Source organism: Heloderma suspectum, chromosome 2, assembly GCF_057233095.1.
Source record: "Heloderma suspectum isolate Gila_16-S chromosome 2, 16-S_ref, whole genome shotgun sequence".
NCBI classification, from domain to species: domain Eukaryota; kingdom Metazoa; phylum Chordata; class Lepidosauria; order Squamata; family Helodermatidae; genus Heloderma; species Heloderma suspectum.
This window is the reverse complement of record NC_139459.1, coordinates 123329309-123352124: the sequence shown is the minus strand read 5'-3', so window position 1 is coordinate 123352124 and position 22816 is coordinate 123329309. Positions and strand designations below refer to the sequence as shown.

Here is a 22816-nt window from a genome sequence, read left to right as displayed (position 1 = left end):
GTTAATCCTTGTTTGCATATCCCTTCTGCTTGTTGCTCTTCAGATGGCACACCCTGGAATCTTGTTTTTGGTGCAAAAGGCCCCAAACCTTTCCTTTAATACCCATGAGAAATAACAGGTTACAATCGCAAGAGAAGATCCTTGAAATAGAACTCACATCTGTTTTATTTCTGCATTTGATGGGCTTTTAATTAATTAATTAATCAATTAAGCAATTTATGCCCTGCTTTGTCATGCATCCATTTGAGTTCCCATACCCACAGTCACTGGAGTGGTACTAATATGTTTGTTTTATGCTGCACATCATTGGAGGGGCCTATAGCTCATTGGTAAAGCACATGTTTTGCATGAAAAAGGTCCCAGGTTCAATCCCTGGTATCTTAGGTGGGCTGAGAAAAACCTGTGTCTGAAACCTTGGTGAGCTGTGCTGTGTTGACAGTTCTGAACTTGGTGAACCAATGATCTGACCTGGGTCAGGCGGCCTACTGTGTTCCGATGTCACTATTTATGGTAGATGGTAATTCGTTTAAAATGTAACATTTAGGCAGTAAGCAAACAAAATGCCTTTTGCTTGTTTGTATTTCCAGATGCCTCTCAGCAAACCATTTATGTTCCAAAGGAGGCTAGAAGCTATCAGATTGAACTTGCACAGCCTGCTCTCAATGGCAAACATACCATAATTTGTGCCCCTACTGGTAAGATCATATTATTTCTGAATTATGATGATACTTGAAAGTGGCTTTTAAAAATGTGGTGTGTGATGTTACAGTTTATTTTAGATTTTATTTTAGAAGGAGGATCAGGAAAATTGCTGGGGAAAGCCAAAGGATTTCCTTTTTTGTTCTTTCCAGGGCAGAGATCTGAATAGTTAGTTTATCTCATAATCATGCTTCTAGTGTCCCTTCCTGGGGACGATCAATAACTTGGAGAGCAGAGCATATGCACAAAGTCCCACTTTCAATTCTTGGCATCTCCAGCAAAAAGGGTCTTGGATAGCAGACTTGGACACATCTGCCTTGGACCCCTGATGGCTGCTGCTATTCGGTCAGAACAGACATTCCAGGACTAGAGAGATCAGTGGTGTGACACCATATAAGGCAGCTTCATGTGTGTCCATATCCCTCGTTATCTCCTCTTTTTTGTAAAGTCTCACCTGTGCTTCATTAACTGATGGACTTGACAGAGACAAGGTAAAAGTGTTTGGCAGTGCCACCATCAACACTGTAAATAGTACATCTATTGTATGCAAACATCTCCTTAAACCCAGATATCTTTTGCTATCTGCAGTGGTTACTCCCAGTCCCTCACTTTCAGATTTCTGTTTTCATACTTCACGATGTTCCACCTCATGTTCCACTACATGTGGCACACCTTTCTTTGCAGACTCAGAAGGGTTTGAAAGTTTTGGTTTCAGAACCATCTGGATACTTGGGCAGGATGAGGATTTTTAGGGTCTTGAGATTGCTTGGGTGCTGTTTTCTTTGATGTTAAGGTGCGTTCCAGGGTGGTGATGGTGGTGAAGTGATGCAGTTGATCCACCCCCTTTGTGTCCAAACCATAGGGCTGTATTACAGGAATCGGAGAAAAATCATACCACTCAGCTTGGTGGAATACCATCTTGGTCCATAGCTGGCAAAGTACCTGAAAGTGATCCTGACAGTACTGTAAATAAGTTCCCCATCTCTGCTTTAGATAAAACACAGTACAAATCACCACCACCACCACCACCGGTGGTTATTTAACACTTTTCAGATGTTCAAAGTACTGATGTAGATTTTCTGGAAAAGAGTGAATTGGAAACATTTCTGGAAAATGTTCCTATGCAAATTAGGCTAATTTTCATCGGAAAAATTTCAGATGCCCCTAGAGAGCGATCTAATTTAGCATGGGCCCCATCTACACTGGGCTTTTACTCTAGGGCAGGTGTGAGTCGAGGTCCCTCATGATAGATGACGCAGTCGTGACTTCACAGCCATCTGTGGTTTTCGCACAGAAAAAGCAGAGTTCCAAGGAGTCGTTTTACTGCGATTTTCTGGGTTTGCTGTGGGTTGCCCTGTGGTTGCTGGCCATGTGTTCCTTCCCCAACCTGACTTTGCATCATACAGTGGGCGTGTTGTAGGTGTGCGTAGTGCCTGCGTCACTCTGTGATGCCCCTTTGCTCCCCCATCCCTTCGCAGCTGCGCAGTCACAGAGGCACAGAGGGGCGTTTTCATCTATTTAATCACATTTTTGCAGCTTCGTATCTTCGCAACATTGCTTTTGGACTCAGTACCCAATGGCTGGGGGGCGTCTTGGGGGAGGAACAACAACGAAGTGCGTAGCGCTCACGCTTGTGAGTGCGAACCATCGCGAGAGTCTCAGGCTGGGGAACTGACAGACTGATGGTGCGGAAATTAAGGAGCACAAAATACCCAATTTTTACCTAAAATGGGGTCAGAAAGACACAGCACAGCTGCTCAAATACAAAACAGCCACTGACGTGTTGCACCCCCACACTCATGGGACTGCACAGCTGTGCATTTCAGTATAATGGCAAAAAAAGGGCACGGCGAGTCTGTTAGGGAAGCGCGCAGTATATCGCGAGTGTATCGCAGGGGATGGTGATTTGAAGCCGCATTGCGGCGCAGTTGTGACCGGGTGGGGGTCAAAGCGATGCCATGTAGATGGGGCCATGGTTATTTTACTTGTATTTAGGAAACAACAAAGCCAAAAAAAGTACCCATGTTAATTTTTTATCTCAATACACTACAAGTATTTGACTTGAAATATTTAAGGAAAAAAATATAGCATACTTACACTGAAATCTTATATATGTCTCCTCAGACATAAGCCCCATTGAGTTCAAAGGGACTTACTCCAAGGCAAGTGGGTATAAGATTGCAGTCTTAATGTGATTTAAATGTTATATTATGTAGATTTTTTTGACTGGTGTCCTTGTAAAAGTTTAAACAATTTATACTGTTTAAATTCAAGGAAAAAATTAAAGAAAAACTGAGAAAAAAAGAAAGGGACTGAAAATTGTTGACACACTAAAAAATTTAGCAAGCTCAAGAACTGTGCATGATATACTGCCAACTAGTCATCTATTTCAACAGGACTCAACTCTCTTCCACTGAGGTTGTTGGGGTACTTGCACTTTCACTACTAATTAGTTCCATTTCACACTCAGGTGTATTTCAGTGACACATGCATATTCTCTCATGTATTTGTAGGGGTAATTGCCTGGAAAACGTTAATTACAACGTTGAAGCTGGCAAGCTTGTCTAATATGGTATTTGCAATTGGCATGCATTTGTGCTAGTTGAACTTACAAAATGGAAGTTTTTCTAAATGAACTTTGGAAAAGAAAATTTTCCATGGAAAACTAAAGCACTAGAAAATTTTCTGGGAAATTTCCCACCCCACATCTCTGGCTCAAAGTTCTCCACAAACATCTCAGCACACAAGCCTGGTATTATCCCCAACTTGTAAGTTCATGACTTGAAGCTAGGGACTTCCCCACTCATAATTCAGAACCTTAGCCATGAGGCTACTACAGGATCAGGTCCCCAAGTGGTACATGGAAAAACATCCATCTTATTGGTAGGCAATATGCAAGACGCAGAAATATGCAGAAGCACTTTAATTCATTCTAGGAGAAGTATGAAACACTTCCAACCAGCCCTTCCTTCTGTATTCATCTTTACAGGATCTGGGAAGACTTTTGTGTCTGTGATGATATGTGACCATCACCTCCGTAACATGCCTGCCGGGCAGAGAGGGAAAGTGGTCTTCCTCGCTACTAAAGTCCCTGTATATGAACAACAGAAGAAAGTCTTCGAGGAGTATTTCAAAAGAAGCGAGTACGGTCTGAGTCCTCCCACATAGCTGTCGAGTTGCTTCCTTCATCCCCAATAATAGCAAGAATGTGCTTTTTAGTATTTACTTTAGGCAGCCCCTATGTAGAAAGATGCACTGAACTGTATTAAGGCTGCATTCCAGTCCAAGCAGTACTTTGAAGTAAGCCCCTGGAAACTCAGCTGGACTTATAACAGGCATAGGACTGGTTGCAAGCATCTAAATGATGATGCCTGAAAAATTACCCTATCATAAATTCTCAGTTTGTTTCCTAGATATAATCAAAAGCTGCTTTTGAGCAGCAGAGTCCACTTTTTCAGTTATCCATTAAAATCACCTCAGTGCGTTTGTATGGGCTGGTTCACATGTGGAGGGCAGCTAGCAGGGGATAGGCCCCTCCTCTGCGGTTGGGAAGGCTGATCTTATCCTGGTCTTATTTCTGAAGGAGGAGAGGCCTTCTCCTCTCGAGCCCCAGATGTTGTAGGTGTCACGATTCCCTTAACCCCCACTTCACTTCAATGCCCAAACATACACAGTCTAGAGCTTTTAATCCATTACTTCACAGGGACATACAGATGCAAATTCTCAGAGAAACTCTCCATCTACAAAGAATGCCTCCAGGGGATCCAAATGGAATTTACAAGAGTTGCCTGCAGTTTGAAGAGGGAGGTGGTCTCACTAGCCTAACCTAAGGGGGGGAGGTCCCTCTCTTATCATGAGGCCTCTAAGTGCAGCTTCTCACGCAAGGCCAATCGGGTAAACAGTCTAAGTTCTGCCCCTGACTTCTCTCTCTTTGCTCTGCGTCTGCGCCTGGCATCTATTAAGTCAACCTCCCTGCCTCTTACAGGGGGGAGTGAGGAGGGACCCTCAAGCTCAGTGATCTGTACGTTTGTAACCTAAGAAGCAGGCCTACTCAGATCTGAACTAGCCTGGGAAAACACCTCCCCCATGTCTGATGGTTCTCTTTCAGAATCTGAACTGCTATCCCACTCCCTGCACTCAGAAACACCCCTGGCAGTAGGCTGACAGACTCCAGAAGACTCCCATTTGCAAGTGGCCAGAAAATAACAATAACCTGACAAAGTAATGATCTGCAGGGAGAGTGGAATGGAGGGAGATGCGCTCCTCAGTTACTGCAGGCACTCTTGAATGTAACGGATTATCTAGATCCATTTCAATCGGGCTTCAGGCCTGGTTTTGGAATGTAAACTGCCTTGGTCGCCCTGTGGGATGACCTCTGCCGGGAGAGGGACAGGGGGAGTGCGACTCTATTCTCCTGGACCCCTCAGCAGTTTCGATACCATCGACCATGATCCTTCTGGATAGGTTGTCTGGGTTGGGAGTTCCACTGCAGTGGTTCCGCTCCTACTTGGATGGCCGATTCCAGAAGGTGGTGCTGGGGGATTATTGCTCTGTGCCATGGCAATTGTGCCATGGGGTTCCACAGGGCTCTGTTTTATCCCCCATGCTGTTTAACATCTACATGAAACTGCTGGGGGAGGTTATCCGGAGGTGTGGGATTAGGGATGGACGGATTCCCTACCATCCATTCCATGCGGGGTGTCCGCAGGGGGGGAGTTGATCCCTTCCTCCCCCCCCCCTGGAATCCTCTGGAGCGGCTCCTTATCTGGAGACTTTCGCAGAGCCGCACTCCAGTTCCGTAGCACAGGTGATACAGTAATGGTGGCTGCCATTACTGTACTACTGGGAGAAATACTGCCCCAAATGGCATAGTGGATGCCACTTGCAGCTGTAAAGCTCTGTTTTTTGCCTAAGTAGAGCCATAAACTGCTGCAGTTAGGTTAAACTCAGGGCTTTACGGCCACAAGTGGCGTCCACTATGTCATTTGCAGCTGTATTTCTCCCAGCAATGTGGTAATGGCAGCCGCCATTACCGTATCGCCTGCGCTACAGAGCTGGAGTGCTGTTCTGCTGGAAATCCTCCAGAGCTGGAATCCTCCAGAGCTGGATCAGTGCCTGGGCACAGTAATGGACTGGATGAGGGCCAATAAACTGAAACTCAATCCAGACAAGACGGAGGTGCTGTTAGTGGGTGGTTCGTCTGCCTGGCTAGGTGATATTCAACCTGTTCTGGAGGGGGTTGCCCTCCCCCTAAAGGATCACGTTCGTAGTTTGGGGGTGCTCTTGGATCCAGAACTGTCACTTGAGGCACAGGTGAACTCAGTGGCACGGAGCACTTTTTATCAGCTTAGGCTGGTATACCAACTACGCCCTTATCTGGACAGAGATAGCCTAGCTACAGTTATCCATGCTCTGATAACTTCTCGTCTGGATTACTGCAATGCGTTATACGTGGGGCTGCCTTTGAAAATGGTCTGGAAACTTCAGCTGGTCCAAAATAAGGCAGCAAGATTGTTAACAGGGACTGGCCTGCGAGCTCATGTTACGCCAGCCCTTTTCCAGCTGCACTGGCTGCCAGTCCATTTCCGGGCCCGATTCAAAGTGCTGATATTAACATTCAAAGCCCTAAATGGCTTGGGGCCAGGTTACCTGAAGGATCACCTCCTCCCATATGTGCCTGCCCGGACCTTAAGATCACCCTCAGCGGCCCTTCTCTGAGAGCCCCTGCCAAAGGAAGTGAGGCGGGTGGCTACTAGGAGGAGGGCTTTTTCTGCTGTGGCACCCCGGCTGTGGAATGAGCTCCCTGGTGAGGTTTGCCTGGCACCTACATTGCATTCCTTCCAGCTTTTTATTTTCCCAGGCATTTTAGCATTTTAGCTTTCTAGACCTTTAGCTTTGCTGTTTTAAATCTGTATTTTAAATCACTGCATCACGGCTAGGTATTATTCTGGTTGTATTGTTCTATTGTGGTTTTAATGTTTTATATATTTTATATTGTTTTATTGTGTGCTCTTTGGTTTTAATTTTTGTGAACCGCCCAGAGAGCTTTGGCTATTGGGCGGTATAGAAATGAAATAAAGAAAATAAATAAATAATAAATTCTCCCTGGCACACAGGGTGGCCATCTGGAAATCAAGATGATACTCCCTCACCGCACCATTTTCCTCCGCCCAGCAATGGCAGGCAGGTTAGCACATCCTGGGCCACCACTGCCACCCCGTAAACACCCCAGCCAGCAGAATGCCTCCTCCTCCCGCTGCAGCCAGTTACTAGGCGTGTCGAACAGGCGGGTCGCAGAGAATATGGCTGCCCAGCCATTCCAGAGACCTAATGCTAAAAAAGAGGATGCAGCAAGCACTCTCCCTCCTGGACTAATAAAAACCTATCACCAGAGCAGGCAAGAAATGCAGCAACCAGAACTCTCTTTTCTGCAGTATTTACAGATAAGAAACATGGTTAACCAACTGACATGGAAATATTGGCTCCTGAAGAGAATGCATGATTTTGAAATAATTGCTCTGTTTTAAAAAGTCAAAAGGGGTTTTGCTAAGCTGGAATCAACAGCCAGAACTCTCCCTCTTGGACAGGAAGGGAGAGCCCAGAGATGGCATGATGAATTTAAATTCTCCCCCAACTGCTGGATTTTATCAGGTGGATTGAAGCTCGTTTTGATCATGGACTGATGCAGTCTTGCCCCACTTTTCTTCTTAAGAAGGAAAAGGGCTTCTAGGGAGATGTCCCCTCATAGGGATAGAAGCAGGTTTTCCTCCTGTGGCTGTTCTAGGGATAGGCCAAGTGAGCCACTCCAGAGCTCACTGCTGCTCTGTCCACAGGCACTGACGGGGGGCACTGCAGGTCCAGGAGTTGTCATTGCTCCCAAACTCTCACCTAGCATGCCATCGTTCTAGCCCATATCACAGGTCTATTCACAAGAGACAAAACTTGAGGGTACTGGTTAAACACATGCAATCCTGCTGTGAGCGTGATACTAAGTTATGGAGAGTCTGGGAAAGCTAACCCCTTTTTTGTTGTTAGAATTAATGCTTTCAGCAAATACTTGACCAGTATTTGACAATATTTGACTGGTAAATTGACTAAATCACTTTTGACCAGTCAAATGTCCAACTCTAAAAATCACGTTTGTTCTGATAGCAAATGCTGACTTAACTGTGTCCCTAACTTAACTAACTGTGTCCCTATTCAGACATTCACTCTTCTGGTGAGAGTTTTCCTGTAGCGTAGCAGATGCACCCACCACCATCTAGATAACATCACATATGACATCCAATTGTACAGTTTCTCCCCTTCAAATGCTTGTCACGTCTCTATATTTCTTACCTCCCATTAGTCCTTCCTCACAAATTATTTTTACACTCCCGGAGAGGCAAATGTAAGAGAGATAGAAAAGGATTCAGATAGAACTAGGTATGGATATTTTTCATGTTATCATGATTAATTTTGCAGAATTTTGATTTTTTCCTCTCACAGTTTTAGGCTGATTGAATGTTTGAAGTGAGCTGCTACTGTTATGAACAACGTCTCTCTTTTCCTTTCCAGTTATACCGTTGCAGGCATATGTGGGGAAATAGCTGCAAATTGCCCTGCAGCTATGATTATTGAGCAAAGTGATATCACTGTCATGACGCCTCAGATTCTTTTGAATTGTCTCAATGATGGAACACTCTCTTCCCTTTCACTGTTAACGCTGATGATTTTTGACGAGTGCCACAACACTATTGGGAATCACCCTTACAATGTATTAATGTCCAGGTACTTGGACCTTAAGTTTGAACAACCTGCCACACCATTACCTCAGGTGAGCCCTAGCTCAGTCATGGACAGGGTTGGGAATGGATGCAGCCATGCAGAGCTTTTCCATGTCTATTTAAAAAACTCAAAGCGTTAGTGAGCTGTGCATTTCCCTTTAATGTGTGAAAGTGGCTGGAGGGCCCTTTGTGCACCTCCCAAGTTGAACATGTGTGCACGTGTTGAACGTGTTGCCAGATGCTGGCTGTCCAAGTATATTGTAACCACGCCTGTACCCAGAAATCTGGATAAGGGTGAGGGTGGCAAACTCATGGCCCTTCAGATGTTGCTGGACTTCAGCCCCCATCAGCTCCAGCCAGCATGGCCAATGACCAGGGATGATGGAAGTTGTCCAACAACATCTGGAAGGCCACAGGTTTCCCCACTCTGGCACCAAGGTTACACTGGTAGTGCTTTTAAGGCAGTGCAAAATCTAAAGGGAAATCAAATATGTTTTAAGATGATGTCACTTATGAAAAACTTTAATGAAATACAAGGATAACATTCGAAATGTTGCAAAATGCCAGAGTTCTTGCCTGTCATCTTTGGGTCACGTTGTTCATATAGCTATGAGATTGTTCATATTCTGTACTTCAAAACCTTAAATAAAAAGGTGTGTTTATGTCTGTGGGGGTGGGGAATTTTTCACCAAGACAGTCCAGACTTGGCCTTCAGAAAAAACGTAATTCTAGCATAAATGGTGCAAATTAAGCAAATTTGTAAATGTATTCCTGCTTTGCATATTTGTATCATTTGGTAGTCATTGAGAGGGTAAGGAGATGTACAAGAGAAATCTTACTGGGAATCCCTCTGGCTTCTGAGATTTCAGCAGGCTTTGGCCACACATTTTTAAATATATATATTTTTACTAATTTTATGATAAGAAATAAAAGATCAAATATCAACATAATGAAGACAATAAAGGCTAGAAACTCTCTCCTTTTAGGAAGTGAAAGTTAAGTTTCTCAAGAAGCTGAGTTTTCTGTGCCCCAAACACATTCCTGTGGCTTTTCTGGTCTCCTGTGGAATCATGGCCTACATACACATCTAATTATTTCTTTGTAAAAGGTCTAAAGACTAAAAATGAAAAGTGAACATTCTAGGAGGGGACTTGGTATTTCTTTATGAGTGGAGGGCAAGTTCTCACATGCTCTCTTGTGTGACAGTGGCCTTGATTTCACAGAGGTCCTCCAGCATAATTTACATATGCTTTATAAGTGATATGCTCCCTTTCTGTCCTCCTTACTCTTGCTTCTTATGTTATGGGTCTTTTCTTAATTCATGGGCAGCACTTAGTTTTAGTTTAAGCAGTATGCAAATAAATACATTCAATGTGTGCTCAGATTGTAGGATTGACAGCTTCTCTTGGAGTTGGCAGTGCCAAGAACTTGGGGGAGACCGTAGAGTACATCTGCAAGATTTGTGCCTCGCTCAATGCTGAGGTCATATCAACAGTGCGAGAGAACACAAAGGACCTGGAGAAAATTGTCTACAAGCCCCAAAAATGTAAGTATGCATTGTAGTTGCTGTCTTTCTGAAGGAGGGAGCTTGCTGTCACTTTGGCTTGTCTGCACTAGAATGGATGTACAGGCCCTGCCCGCTCCCCCATGCTTGACCCACATCTGTCTGCACTATAAATAGGAGTGGATACTTTTGGGGCAAAGGATGATGGCATGGGGTCATCCCCTCCTATGCACTTGTATTTCAAGTTGGGTTGTTCTCCAGGCATGCTAATGTAATGGTACTATTGGGACTCCATGTTGGGGATGTATTGCCCCAGCTGCCATATTTTTTTGAGGGTAGCCTGCAGTCTTATTTATGGCAGCCCACACCTGCCATTGCACAGTGTCATTATAGGTGGCATCTCTGTCTTCATAACTTCAACTAACTCTACTACATGGTTCTGTGGGGCCTGTTCCACTTCCTGCCACTAGTGGACCCACTTGATAAGAACTTGAGAGCCCTGATGATTGGACAAAAGGTCCAACTAGTCCAGCATCCTGTTTTAAGCTACAACTTGCCAGATGCTTCCAGTAAGACCACAATGACCGTAGCAACTGAGGCAGCAGTACAGGCCTGCCTCATGGTTGTGATAAGACAATGTATCTGTGATAACAGGTTCATAAACCAAGCTACTGTGTCATCATTACAGTTGTCATTTGAGAAAGATACTGTCCTTTAAGCAGGTTGCCCAGTCAACATGGAGAAAGTGTAACTGCAAAAGCAATTGCATGGCAGAATAAGAGGAGCTCCTCCCACTTTGCAAGGACTGCATCTTCTGTTGGCCTGAGAACCACTAATGGTTACTGATTATGAGGTTCAAGGTAATAATGTATTGATAATGATTGTTCCTTTTCTTTTTCTTACTGCAGCTGTTAGGCTTGTTAGGAAACGTCCCCCAAATCGCTTTGTGGACAGTATTTTGCACATGATGTCTGAAACTGAAGGTCTGGCAAGGAAACTTTATGCTATAGGTAAGACCATGGAGCAGGCTTGGTGATGCCATCCTTATGCTACATCTTTATCATTTCTTTGTTGAGGTAGCCACTGTTCTTCCAAAGCACTTTAGTACCACTGCCATTTTAATTACTTTTTCCTTTCTGCATCTTTTCTACTCACGTTTTCTGTTTAATACTTACTTGGTCTTGATCTATTCTTCAGTCAGTGTCTGGTCAAATGGATCAGTAGGAGGAAATCAGTGTATAAGGCAAGACAGACTAAAACCATGTCAAATGTGCCTGGTATCTAGTACAACCCAGCCAGGCAACTGAGTGATTGCTTATCTGGATTTGATCTAGGTTGTGGGTGGCCAACCTGACGTTGTTGTTGTTGTTCAGTCGTTCAGTCGTGTCCGACTCTTCGTGACCCCATGGACCATAGCACGCCAGGCCTTCCTGTCCTGCGCTCTCTCCCGGAGCGTGCTCAAGTCCATATTCATTGCATCGGTGATGCTATCTAGCCATCTCATCCTCTGCCGTCCCCTTCTCCTTTTGCCTTCAGTCTTTCCCAGCATCAGGGTCTTTTCCAGGGAGTTTTCTCTTCGCATTAGGTGGCCAAAATATTGGAGCTTCAGCTTCATTATCTGTCCTTCCAATGAGCACTCAGGGTTGATTTCCTTTAGGATGGACTGATTTGACCTCCTTGCAGTCCAGGGGACTCGTAAGAGTCTTCTCCAGCACCACAGTTCGAAAGCATCAATTCTTCGGCGCTCAGCCTTCCTTATAGTCCAGCTCTCACAGCCATACATTACTACTGGGAAAACCATAGCTTTGATTAGACGGACCTTTGTCAGCAAGGTGATGTCTCTGCTTCTTACTATGCTGTCTAGGTTGGCCATAGCTTTCCTCCCAAGGAGCAAGCATCTTTTAATTTCATGGCTACAGTCACCGTCTGCGGTGATCTTGGAGCCCAAGAAAGTAAAATCTGTCACTGCTTCCATTTCTTCCCCTTCTATATGCCAGGAAGTGATGGGGACAGATGCCATGATCTTAGTTTTTTTAATGTTGAGTTTCAAACCAGCTTTTGCACTCTCCTCTTTCACCCTCAACAAGAGGCTCTTGAGATCCTTCTCGCTTTCTGCCATTAGGGTGGTATCGTCTGCATATCGGAGGTTGTTGATAATTCTCCCAGCAATCTTAATTCCGACCTCTGATTCATCCAACCCGGCATTTCTCATGATGTACTCTGCATATAAGTTAAATAAGCAGGGTGACAATATGCAGCCTTGTCGTACCCCTTTCCCAATTTTGAACCACTCGGTTGTTCCATGTCTGGTTCTTACTGTTGCTTCTTGACCCTCGTACAGGTTTCTCAGGAGACAGGTAAGGTGGTCTGGTACTCCCATCTCTTTAAGAATTTGCCACAGTTTGTTGTGATCCACACAATCAAAGGCTTTAGCGTAGTCAATGAAGCAGAAATAGACGTTTTTCTGGAATTCTCTTGCTTACAGATACTCAAAATGCCACAGGCTGCATGTGTTTGTATGTGTAACTCCTGGATGGGAGCTTTTTGTCCCTAGCTTGGCTATGACCTGTGTTTATACTATTTATTAATTAAATGTATTTCCTGCCTTTCTGCTACAAGTGATGCCCAAGAGGCTTGGTGCCTTTCCTGGGCTATGCTCTGCATGCACGAACACACACACACACGCACATACTGAGAGAACAATAAGACATGTATGAAATTCAGTTTCTAAACAAACTATATATAACTGTACATAATAGTTTCTATTTACAAATGGAATATCATACATAGATCTCATTGCTGTATATGCTTGTAGATTTTGGTAACTGTACACCTATTTTTTCTCCCTCTATTAGATACTTTGTCCCACATCAAGAGTAGGAGTTTTGGAACCCAGAAATATGAACAGTGGATAGTTGATGTACAGAAGAAATGCAGTCTGTTAGAGCTGTCCAATAAGGAGGAAGAAAGCAGGGTTTGCAGGGGTCTTTTTATTTACACAGAGCACCTCCGGGTGAGTAGCTTCTCTGTCCCCAGAAACCAGCAATTTTTCTTCCACTGTGCTTCCAGGAGTGAATGGGGAGGGATGTGTTTTGCTTGCCCCACTACTCTGGCTTGAGATTACTATGGTCACTGATGTAATTCCATACTTCCAACATTTTGTAATAAGAGCACATCTTCATCTGTGTGAGATGGAAGGCTAATACAGCCAGGCCTTAGAAAGCATTTTGTTAGTCTCTGTGGCAGATGTTTTTGTGAACCAGCTTTACAGGTGATCAAGCAGTTTTCTCCATGCCGCCTCCAGCCACTTAAAAAAAATGGGCGGGAGGCCTCTGGAGAAAATTGCCTAAATCATGTGGTAAGCTGCTGTGCACAAACTGCTTTCCATGACAGTGATTTAAAGAGGGACTTGGTTGTCAGCCATTTTGTGTGTCTCAACCATCAGAAACCCCTCTAGGTCCTTTTCAGTTGGTAGACACCACTAAAATGAAGGTCATCTCAGCTGGCCATAATTATGCATTTCAAGATTTCTTCCCTTTTTCCTCATGAGCACCTATTGCTGCCTGTTTTCAGAATGAAATGTATGTTGTTGTTGGATGTGTACTATAAAAACATTTGAATTTTTGTTTATATCCAGAAATATAATGATGCTCTCATTATTAATGATGATGCACGTATCAAAGATGCACTGGCTTATCTGAAGGAATTCTTTGAGAATATGCAAAGTTGGGGACTTGATGAAGTTGAACAGCAGCTGGCATCAAATTTTGAAGGTATTTCATATAACAATATCCATATTCAACATGTTACACCAAAAATTTCTTCTTCTCCTCCTCCCCACAGTAAACAGCACAGTAGCATTTGTATTCCCACAATACTTAAATAGCACAATTGTGACAAATAGCAAAATTTAAAGCATAAGAAGTAAACCAAGGTTGGGGAACCTGTGGCCCTCCAGATGTTGCTGGACTCTCAACTCCCATCTGCCCCAGCCAGAATGGCCAGTGGTTATGGATGATGGAAGTTGTAGTCCAGCAACATCTGTAGGGTCACTGATTCCCACTCCTGGAGTAAATTGTATATGCTTCATTTTTTGTGGCAGCTGACATTTTTTAATTTTTAAAATAATATTTATATACTGCCTTTCCCAGACTCAAAGTAGTTTAAAAAAAGTGCAGTCCACACCATAAAACTATAATTAAACAAGAAAATTTAAAGCATAGCAACAAGACAGGTGCTGACAGTTCAGGGCTGATATAAATATTATGTTGTAGAACAAACATTCCTTTTAAAGTCTAGTATAACATTTATATTTATTTAAACTGATATTAATGTGGAATCAATGTTTTTTTCTGTTTATTTTCATTTTTGGTTTTTTTGTTATATAAAGCTCCATGAAATCTAATGTTAAGGATACAGTTGACCTTAAAAAATGTAACTGTTAACTTTATAGACTTGTAAAGTGAGCTGCCGTTCCTTTATACTTCTGTCAGAAGTGATATATAGCAGGAGGAGTTGGAGTAGTGCCTTTCAGAGACAGAGATATGGAGAAAGTGAATTTGGAGTGTAAGTTGGAAGCAAGAGGCTAGTTCTCACTGAGGTGAGGTGGTAAACTTGTGCCTGGCCTGTACCATTTCAAACTACAGGTATGGACTGATCTGACTGACTGCTCCTCTGTACCAAGACGTTTCCTAGCATATAGGAAAAAAGGCTAGACTTCCTGTAACTTCTAGTTTTCAATAAGAAAGCTTTTTTGGGAGGTACGGTGGAGCATTGTTATTTCAGTCCCTACCTACAGCTTGAAGTGGTGCAACCTGGACACAGGTTTACACCTCAGTTACAATTAGGCCAGAAACATCTGGAAAACCTGATGCAGTTTTGGCCTTTTCTGCCTTCTGAGCAGCTCTTGTTTGGAGTATATGCAGAGGAGAAAAATAACAGCAAGAGAAGCAGGGAGAAGCAAAGCTAGCTTGTCCTTAGCTGGTGAAGCTCTCTCACTTGTTTGCTGTGAGAATGAAACAAGATCACCCAGATTGTTCAGCATTCATGAAGTTAGGGGTAAAGTACAAATATTTTATTGACCCGGTTCACATGTAACAGCAATTGTAGGTTAATTAACCCAAGAATTGCCAGAAATATAGCAGGAGTGAGCAAGTGGTGCATCTGACACACTCATCACTTCCACTTTCCATAAACAACCCACGATCACTGTGATGTCTGTGCCTGGACACTCTGGGTTGTTTAGGTGTTAAACAGCCCAAAGTTAACCCATAGTTTGTCGTTGGGTTAACTCTGGGATATACTTCAAATTCACTTTCTCCACATCTCTGTTTCTGAAAGGCACAGCTGCAACTCCTCCTGCTATATGTCACTTCTGACAGAAGCATAAAAGAACATCAGCTTGCTTTAACCCTGAAACAAGTGTTCGAGTTCATACATCACACAAAGAAGCTATGAACGTGGAATTATAGGTTGTTAACTGAAAGCGGAAGCGACAAGTGCACTGGAATCAGCTTGCTCTTTCCTGCTAGATTTTGGCAATTTGGGGGTTAATTAATCCCTGATTGCCGTTAAATGGGCTATTGTAAGGCAGTTCAGGTAGGGTTGTTTTAGAGAAGCAAACAGGAAGCATTTCAAATAAGTAAAATAAAATACTTGTGTAGTGCTAGATTTCTGCTTTTTTTTGCCTGTCGGGGAGGTGTTTCTTTCTCTCACGCACATTTACACTTAGATAAAAACTTTTTTCCAGCCAAATTGCCAGAGCTGAATGCAGCGGTTCAAGATGAATCCTATGAAAATCCCAAATTGGAAGATGTTACGTTTATCCTGGAAGAGGAATACCACTGCAAACCGCAGACTCGCACTATTCTCTTTGTTAAGACAAGAGCACTCGCAGCTGTAAGATAACCTCTCCTAATAGCCCAGATGGGGCAATATATATTCTTTTAATCCAGTCTGTTTTCTGTTCTGTTTGAGTTAAAATGTAAATAAATAATATTGGTTTCCTAGCCAATAAGGTTTATACAATTTACAAAAATAATAAAATGACATGCAATGTCAACATAAAACTTGCAAGGAAAGAACAAGATTGTTCTTTCTATTCCTTAGTTTTATCCAAGAGTAAAACAGTTGGGTGGGGGCACTGCGCCTTTGAGTGTGTCAAAGATGTTGGATTATTTTAGAATCACCAACGGTGGCCTCTATTGCTGGGAGTGACTCCTCTCAATCTTGCCAAAGATCTGTGCTTCAAAGCATAATTTAATTTAGTCCTAGAACAGGCTTCATACTATGTGTATTCTGTACTCTGATTTGTTAAGGTAGTCACTGGCTGATGAGTAGGCAGGATTACTAAAGATTTTTTGCAGAATAGTTGCTGAAAAACATTTCACATTTGTCTGAGCGCACGTGTGGGGAATGTGGCCAAAACCTCAGTTACACCAATCTGGGGCAAAATTTTGGTGAAAGCAACCACAGGCCAATTCTGAAACTAAGCATGTGAACCACCAGAGAGGGCTAGGCACATGGTGAAAACAAAAAGGGAAGCTTGGAGCTGTATTGTCACAATTCTGAGATCCAATGAATTTTACAGGCATTGAAGAACTGGATAGAAGAAAGCCCCCAGCTTCAACACCTAAAGCCAGATGTGCTAATGGGACGTGGGAAAAGAAATCAGAAAACGGGTAAAGGAACTTTGCATTGTACTGGAAATGAGAAGATGTTAATTATGAACATCACAATACCAAGAGCAGGGATGTGGAACCTCCAACCTGTGGACCTAATCTAACCTGCAGAGATTCTGCATCTGGCATGCAGACCCTCCTTGGATTCCTCCCATCAGTAGGGCTTGGCCCTGGAGGAATCTACACTGTTATCTCTGACCTGAGATGGGAGATAACATTGGCGATGCAGCTGTGTTGGGCTCTGCTGGCGCTGGGAGGAGCCTCTTCCAGCAGTGGCCAAGTCATCCTTAGTGCATCTTTTGCCACCCCCAATGTGGCAAAAGAGGCACCCGAAGTATAAACTTCACAAAAAAGCATTTTACTGGTTCAGTGCAACTTTGTTTGGCCCTTTGCACTTGGAGCGTTTGTTCTGAATTGGTTACTGGGAACCTTTTCTTTTTCTTTTTGTACATTTTTCTGTCTAAACATGCATAGGATTGCACCCTTAATCTGCACAATTTCTCTCTCTCTCTCTCTCATACGTTTCTGGGTATTTTGCCATGGGAGGAGCAAGGAGCTATGCAGTGCTTGGAAGCCCTGCATCTAGCCACTGGAAAACTTATTGAGTCCCCCCTCTACTTTCTCATATTCCAGGAGGCATCATCCATGCACTTTCAAGCATGTATTTGCAGCTTTAAGGGCTAGGAAAGTGCTGTGTGGGTTTCAGTTTTAATGGAGCTGAGATTCTTAGACTCTGAATTCCTCCACTCCCATGTTCTGTGTCGTTTATGTGCTCCTGTGACATACGCGGAGCTGTGATGAAGGGTAATGCCTGTGTTAATAGCTTTTGTTCTGCTGATAACCTAGGTTCTCCCCTGCCAACCCTATTTTAGGCATGACCCTCCCAAATCAAAAAGGCGTCTTGGACTCCTTCAAAACGAATGGGGACAGCAAGATGCTCATCGCTACTTCTGTTGCTGATGAAGGGATTGACATTGTTCAGTGCAACCTTGTCCTGCTGTATGAATATACAGGCAATGTCACCAAAATGATACAAGTCAGAGGTAGGTTGGCAAAAATGTTCCATGAGAAGAAGGTGTGGGTGTTCAATTCTAGGGGCCACAGGTCATGCAGTTGCAACCTAGGCTGAGAGTACACTATCAAATGTGTAGCTATCCAGTTTGTGTTAGGGTATGTGGGCTTGGAAATGGGCATTTCAGGATTTGATTTGTAGACGTGCTTCCCTGTGAATGAAAATGGGTTTATGGACCCATAATGGGCCAGAGGAATTGTTGTTTGCTTCTTATTGGAGCTTAGAGATTTTATTATATTAAATGGAATATAAATATTAATAAATAATTAATTTATTAAATGCTCAAAGTAGAAACTGACAAAATTATGTCCCTACCAATAGACATGATGCAAGGTGAAGACATGGTAGAGGGAAGATGAAACAAGCAAGTTCCGCTGTAAATGTATGATCACTTTAAAATGACCATATTGTGTAATCTCGCAAACTTTACATTCTGAACTCAGCCTCTACTGGTCCCATGGAACCAGTACAATGTACAGTATATTGCAGACAACTGGGTGTGGAGTTGCTAAATAGACTTTTCTGCCTCAAAAGTGACTTCTCTACAAAAGTTGTATTTGTCAGTTTTTGCCATAAGTTTAAATGTTCAGAACAATCCTATGGGGCTTGGGGGAGAGAGAATCTGTGGCAGGGGAACCACCACTTTCTGAGTCATGCCAGCCAGGGCTAAGGATGGGGTGGGTTCTTAGCTGTTTTCTCACCTGTTTGTAATTATTTATTTTGGAAGGAAAATAAGTAAGGCAGCTACAGGCTGTCATCCCCCTGCCCCCATTCCGGGGGAATATCTGGGGAGTGAGGGATCTTTGGGTCCAGTGGATCCAGTGTCACCTGACATGCCTCTGGAACACCCCCTTTTTGTCCATACCCATGGTGGAACACCGCTTGCAGGGCAGCCACAGTGGTTCAAAGCTCCGCCATTATCCAGAGAGGTTCTTTGTAGGTGGAACTCCCTCCATCCATGGAGGGGGAGGTCTACAGCAGCCTATGGCTCCTGGGAAACTTTCCCAGGGACCATAGGATTGTACTGTTGCAGCTCTGATACAGTTATTTTTAATTTTGTCATCCCTGTTATATGCACGTGTGCACACAAGACGTCACATTTTATTCATTTATTTTATTTCTACCCTGCCTTTCTATCAAAAAATGGCACTCAAGGTGGCTTACAGAACCAATTAAAATTGATTAAAGCAATACATTAAAATGAAGTAGTCTTATAAGTTGTGTGTGTGTGTGTGTGTGTGTGTGTGAGAGAGAGAGAGAGAGAGAGAGTGTGTGTGAGTGAGAGAGAGAAAGAGAGAATGTAAACATACACATGCATATACAGAATTATATGCATTTAGAAATAGTAATCGGGTGGGGGGTGTAGAAATGTGGGGTTTGACAAGGGTCATTTGCTTTGCTCAAAAGCCATGCTCACTTTTATGCATTACTTTTCATTGTGCCCCTGCTCCACATGTGGTGGCATCTTCCTCATACAAATGGGAGCCAGAAGGGAGGGCTGATTGTTGCTTCTGTCTTCCCTAGTGCTGTGGCTTAAACCTGTTCTTATGTGCTACCTACAGGTCGTGGAAGGGCAAAAGACAGCAAATGCATCCTTGTGACTAGCAAGAAAGAACAGCAGGAGAATGAGAAAAATAACATGCTTAAGGAGAAGATGATGAACGAAGCCATTGAAACTGTGCAGAATTGGAAGGAGAAAATATTTGCACAGAAGGTGACTCCTTTTTGGTCTCTTTATCTTTATTCCATTTGGTTTATGGGGGGAATTATGTAGCTCAGAACTGGAGCTCTTTTGTGAAAGAGGTGAGCAGCAGCACATTCAAGAGCAGGCTGGAAGACTCTGTTTGCCCCGACTTTCTGTTTATGCATTACTGCCCAAGCTTTCATCTCATCAGAGCATTTCCTGTGATGAGCTGGGTTTAAGCCATTAAAAAGCAACACCCAGAAGTATCACAACTCCTGAGAAGTTAGTTTAGTTTAGTTATAAAATCATTTTTATACCACTTTTTCAGCCCTAACAAGGGCCCCCAAGGTTTACATAACAGACCAAAATGAAACACAATCAAAAGGAGCAGAATTTAAAACTTTAATCAAATATTAAAACAATTAGAAGGCAAGTAGAATGTTTTCATGGCATGCCTAAGTGCCATCAAGGTTGAGGCTGGTTTTGCCTCCTTTGGTAGGGAATTCTATAACCAGGGTGCTGCAACAGAAAAGGCCCTGTTGTCAAGGCTGGTGTAAGGAAGGCATTCCTACAATGGGTTAACTCCCTGTATTGCCCAGGAAAAGCAGGGACCATGTGACAGAGTTTTATGTTGTAGGCCAGTCCTAGACTTCTCCCTGCTACTTCGTACTTCCATTTTGCCCAGCTTATCTCCTATCTGCTACAGTTTTCTGCAGCTTGATCCTCTTCAACTATTCTGTTTATATTACTTACCTCTTTAGACTCATTATCTCTTCAACTTGTTTCTTCTCCCTACTTAAAAAAAAAAGTTACTTTAGCTTTTGAGCTCTCCTTTCTTCAGCTTCTATGCTGTTTGTTCTGCTATACCTCGTCTTCCTTATGGCTCCTTTGGGAAAGAAGGCTGGAAAGAAAGTAAACAGAGTCACCTTCAGGCTTCCTAGAAGGCCACTGAAAGATAAACAGGCCTGCGACCTCGGCCCTTCATTGGATCTTGATTCTGCCAGGTACCCACAGTGGGAGAGGCCTAGCAAGATTTTAGCCTGCTGGTTCTGGCTGCCTGGTCAGTCTGCCAGACATTGCTATACGTGGCAACAGCCCGACCTTGAGGGAAGTGGTCATGTCTGAGGGTGTCAGAGCGTCTGCATCCTTGGACCATGCCACTTTCTCCCAAACTGATCTGGAGACCCTCAGGAGCCTAGATTCGGAGTCAGAAGAAGAAAGAATGAGGAGGCCACCAGCATGAAAGACTGGCACCTTGACAAAGGGAAGGGTAAGAGTCATCTCCGATTCCCCTCACCCCTGGTGGATTCCCACCAAACACAACAGGTAGTCATTTTGAATGCTACTTTCACTTTCAGTAGTGAAGATGAATCCACTCCTCCTCCCCCAGGACTACCCAGGCAAACGGAGCCCAGTGAGTTGGTGTTTCCATGGGTAACAAATTGTTAAGTCAGTCCTCTGTTAGCTCACAAAAGCTGTCTTGGATCAATTAACTGACCATCTTCTAGACAAACAGGCTCCAAGGCCAGCTTTCCCTGCTAAATGCACTTGCAAACCGTGCCCTTCTGATTCCTCCCACCCCCACAAGATCCAAGAATACAGGTAAGCCTCCTGGCTCTCTCTGACCAAACACACAGACTGCTTCCACTCTCAGCCAGCATTCTTTTGCAGGCTCTTGAGAGGGCTCACACGATCCCTGCTCTACTGCCAAAGGCGCCACTCCCAGAGTTCCTAATCCTGATTCCCAGCTGCCTCATAATAGCATGTTGGAAAAGAACGATCAAAATCTACCGAAAACGTTTATAGTGTTTCTGCCAAGCTGACTCCCTTTTTGTTTCCGTTCATCCCATAGCCATGGGTAAGAACGTTTTGAGATCCATGCTAGCCAGGTGACTCAAAGCATGTATTTATTTTGCCTATGAGGCTCCACGCTTTCCTAAACCTTTAAAGGTCATAGCACACTGCACCAGGCCATCAGCCATTTCAGCAGCCCCTTTTACCAGCGCTTCAGTAGCATAAATTAGACTTGGGCTAATTCGAATTCTTTCACCAGGCACTATAAGGTAGACACTTACACCTCTGCAGATGCCTCATTCAGTAGGATAATTCTCCAGCAGATAGTTCTCAATAGGCTCAGTACTTACAAGTTGTCTCATCCTAATTAGTAGTTAGCTTTAGCATATCCCATTGTAGGGAATACACCCTCCTCACGTCAGCTAGGAGAATGGAACATTGATACTTACCAAGAAGGCTCCTTCTGGGTTGGTGTGCAGAAGGCAGGGGCATTGCTAGGTTTGTAAAAGATCCGGGGCACAGGCCCATACGCAAATTTGCATGTGCTTATATAACTTGTGCTGGAATCCTATGCACACTCTCCTGAGGTTAAGCCTCATTAAACATAATGGGGCTTACTTCTGAGAAGGCATATATAGGATTGTATAGGTGAGCAGTGAGCAGTATTTATCTCCCCTGCAAAAAACAACCACTGTTTTTATTACAACTTAAGTTCACAGGTACATAGGAAGCTGCCTTATCCTGAGTTGGAACCTTGGTCCATTTAGTTCAGTATCGTTGATACTGCCTGGCAGCAGTGGCTCTCCAGGGTTTCAGCAGGATTCTTTCCTAGCCCTACCTGGAGATAGCAGGGATTGCTATCCCTAGCCCTTCTGCATGCCAAGCGTGTGTTCTAGCACTGAGCTTCAGCCCTTCCTATTGCTGGATAATGGGATCTGACAAACAAAACAGCCCCAGATCTGTTCCTCTGCAACCATGTGAACCCACTTTTCTTGAAGACTTGGGTGAGGAGAAGGAGAAAAACAAAGCCTGTCTGTATAAAGTCAAGTGTAGTTCAGAACTGCTTTTGCCCACCAAAAAGGATTCTCTTTAAGAATTCCCCAAGATATGCCCTGGGTGGAATAAAGAGGAGACAGACAGACCAGGATAGGGGAGGGAAGAAGAAGAAGAAAAGAATGGTGATTGGAAATGGAGAGGCGGGGAGAGAGAATTCTCCAAGCCAGCTAGCTCCAATCGGAGAGGTAGCCCTTCAGAGGAATTTAGGAGGCTGTAGAGGGTTTGTAAGGATTGCACATACTTTAATTAACTTTATGAAGTGAGGTGGCCGAGGGCTTTTTTTGCATTTTTAAAACTGTAAAACCTATTTTAAAGCCCCAGCAGTTCCTTGATCATGATGTCACATAGTCCTAACTCTCCTGTTGGAATAATCTGAGGCCTGCAGCTATTTAGGAGAAATTAAAGTGGAGAGGGAGAAAGAAGTTTGTGGAGGCTGATTGAATCCTTTGCTGTGCTGAAGCTACTAAACTTCTGCAGAAGCTAAAAGGTTCCAGTTTGAGACAGTAAAATCAGATGCCAGTATTTCACATGGAGCTCTTGCTGCCTTTCTCTCTCCTGCTT

At 43.7% G+C, this 22816-nt stretch overlaps 1 protein-coding gene across 2 annotated transcripts in view; it reads left to right on the top strand.

Annotated features, from left to right (window-relative positions):
- The window catches only part of RIGI (RNA sensor RIG-I), a 38287-nt gene that overhangs the window by 12355 nt on the left and 3116 nt on the right, over positions 1-22816 (top strand). For both annotated transcript variants that reach the window (XM_084834635.1, XM_084834637.1), the window contains exons 6-16: positions 588-695; positions 3689-3842; positions 8257-8515; positions 9849-10011; positions 10878-10979; positions 12825-12982; positions 13607-13742; positions 15719-15867; positions 16559-16649; positions 17522-17692; positions 19284-19435. In XM_084834635.1, coding sequence (XP_084690761.1) covers positions 588-695; positions 3689-3842; positions 8257-8515; positions 9849-10011; positions 10878-10979; positions 12825-12982; positions 13607-13742; positions 15719-15867; positions 16559-16649; positions 17522-17692; positions 19284-19435 — 1643 coding nt within the window. The remainder of the gene's footprint in view (positions 1-587; positions 696-3688; positions 3843-8256; positions 8516-9848; positions 10012-10877; positions 10980-12824; positions 12983-13606; positions 13743-15718; positions 15868-16558; positions 16650-17521; positions 17693-19283; positions 19436-22816) is intronic.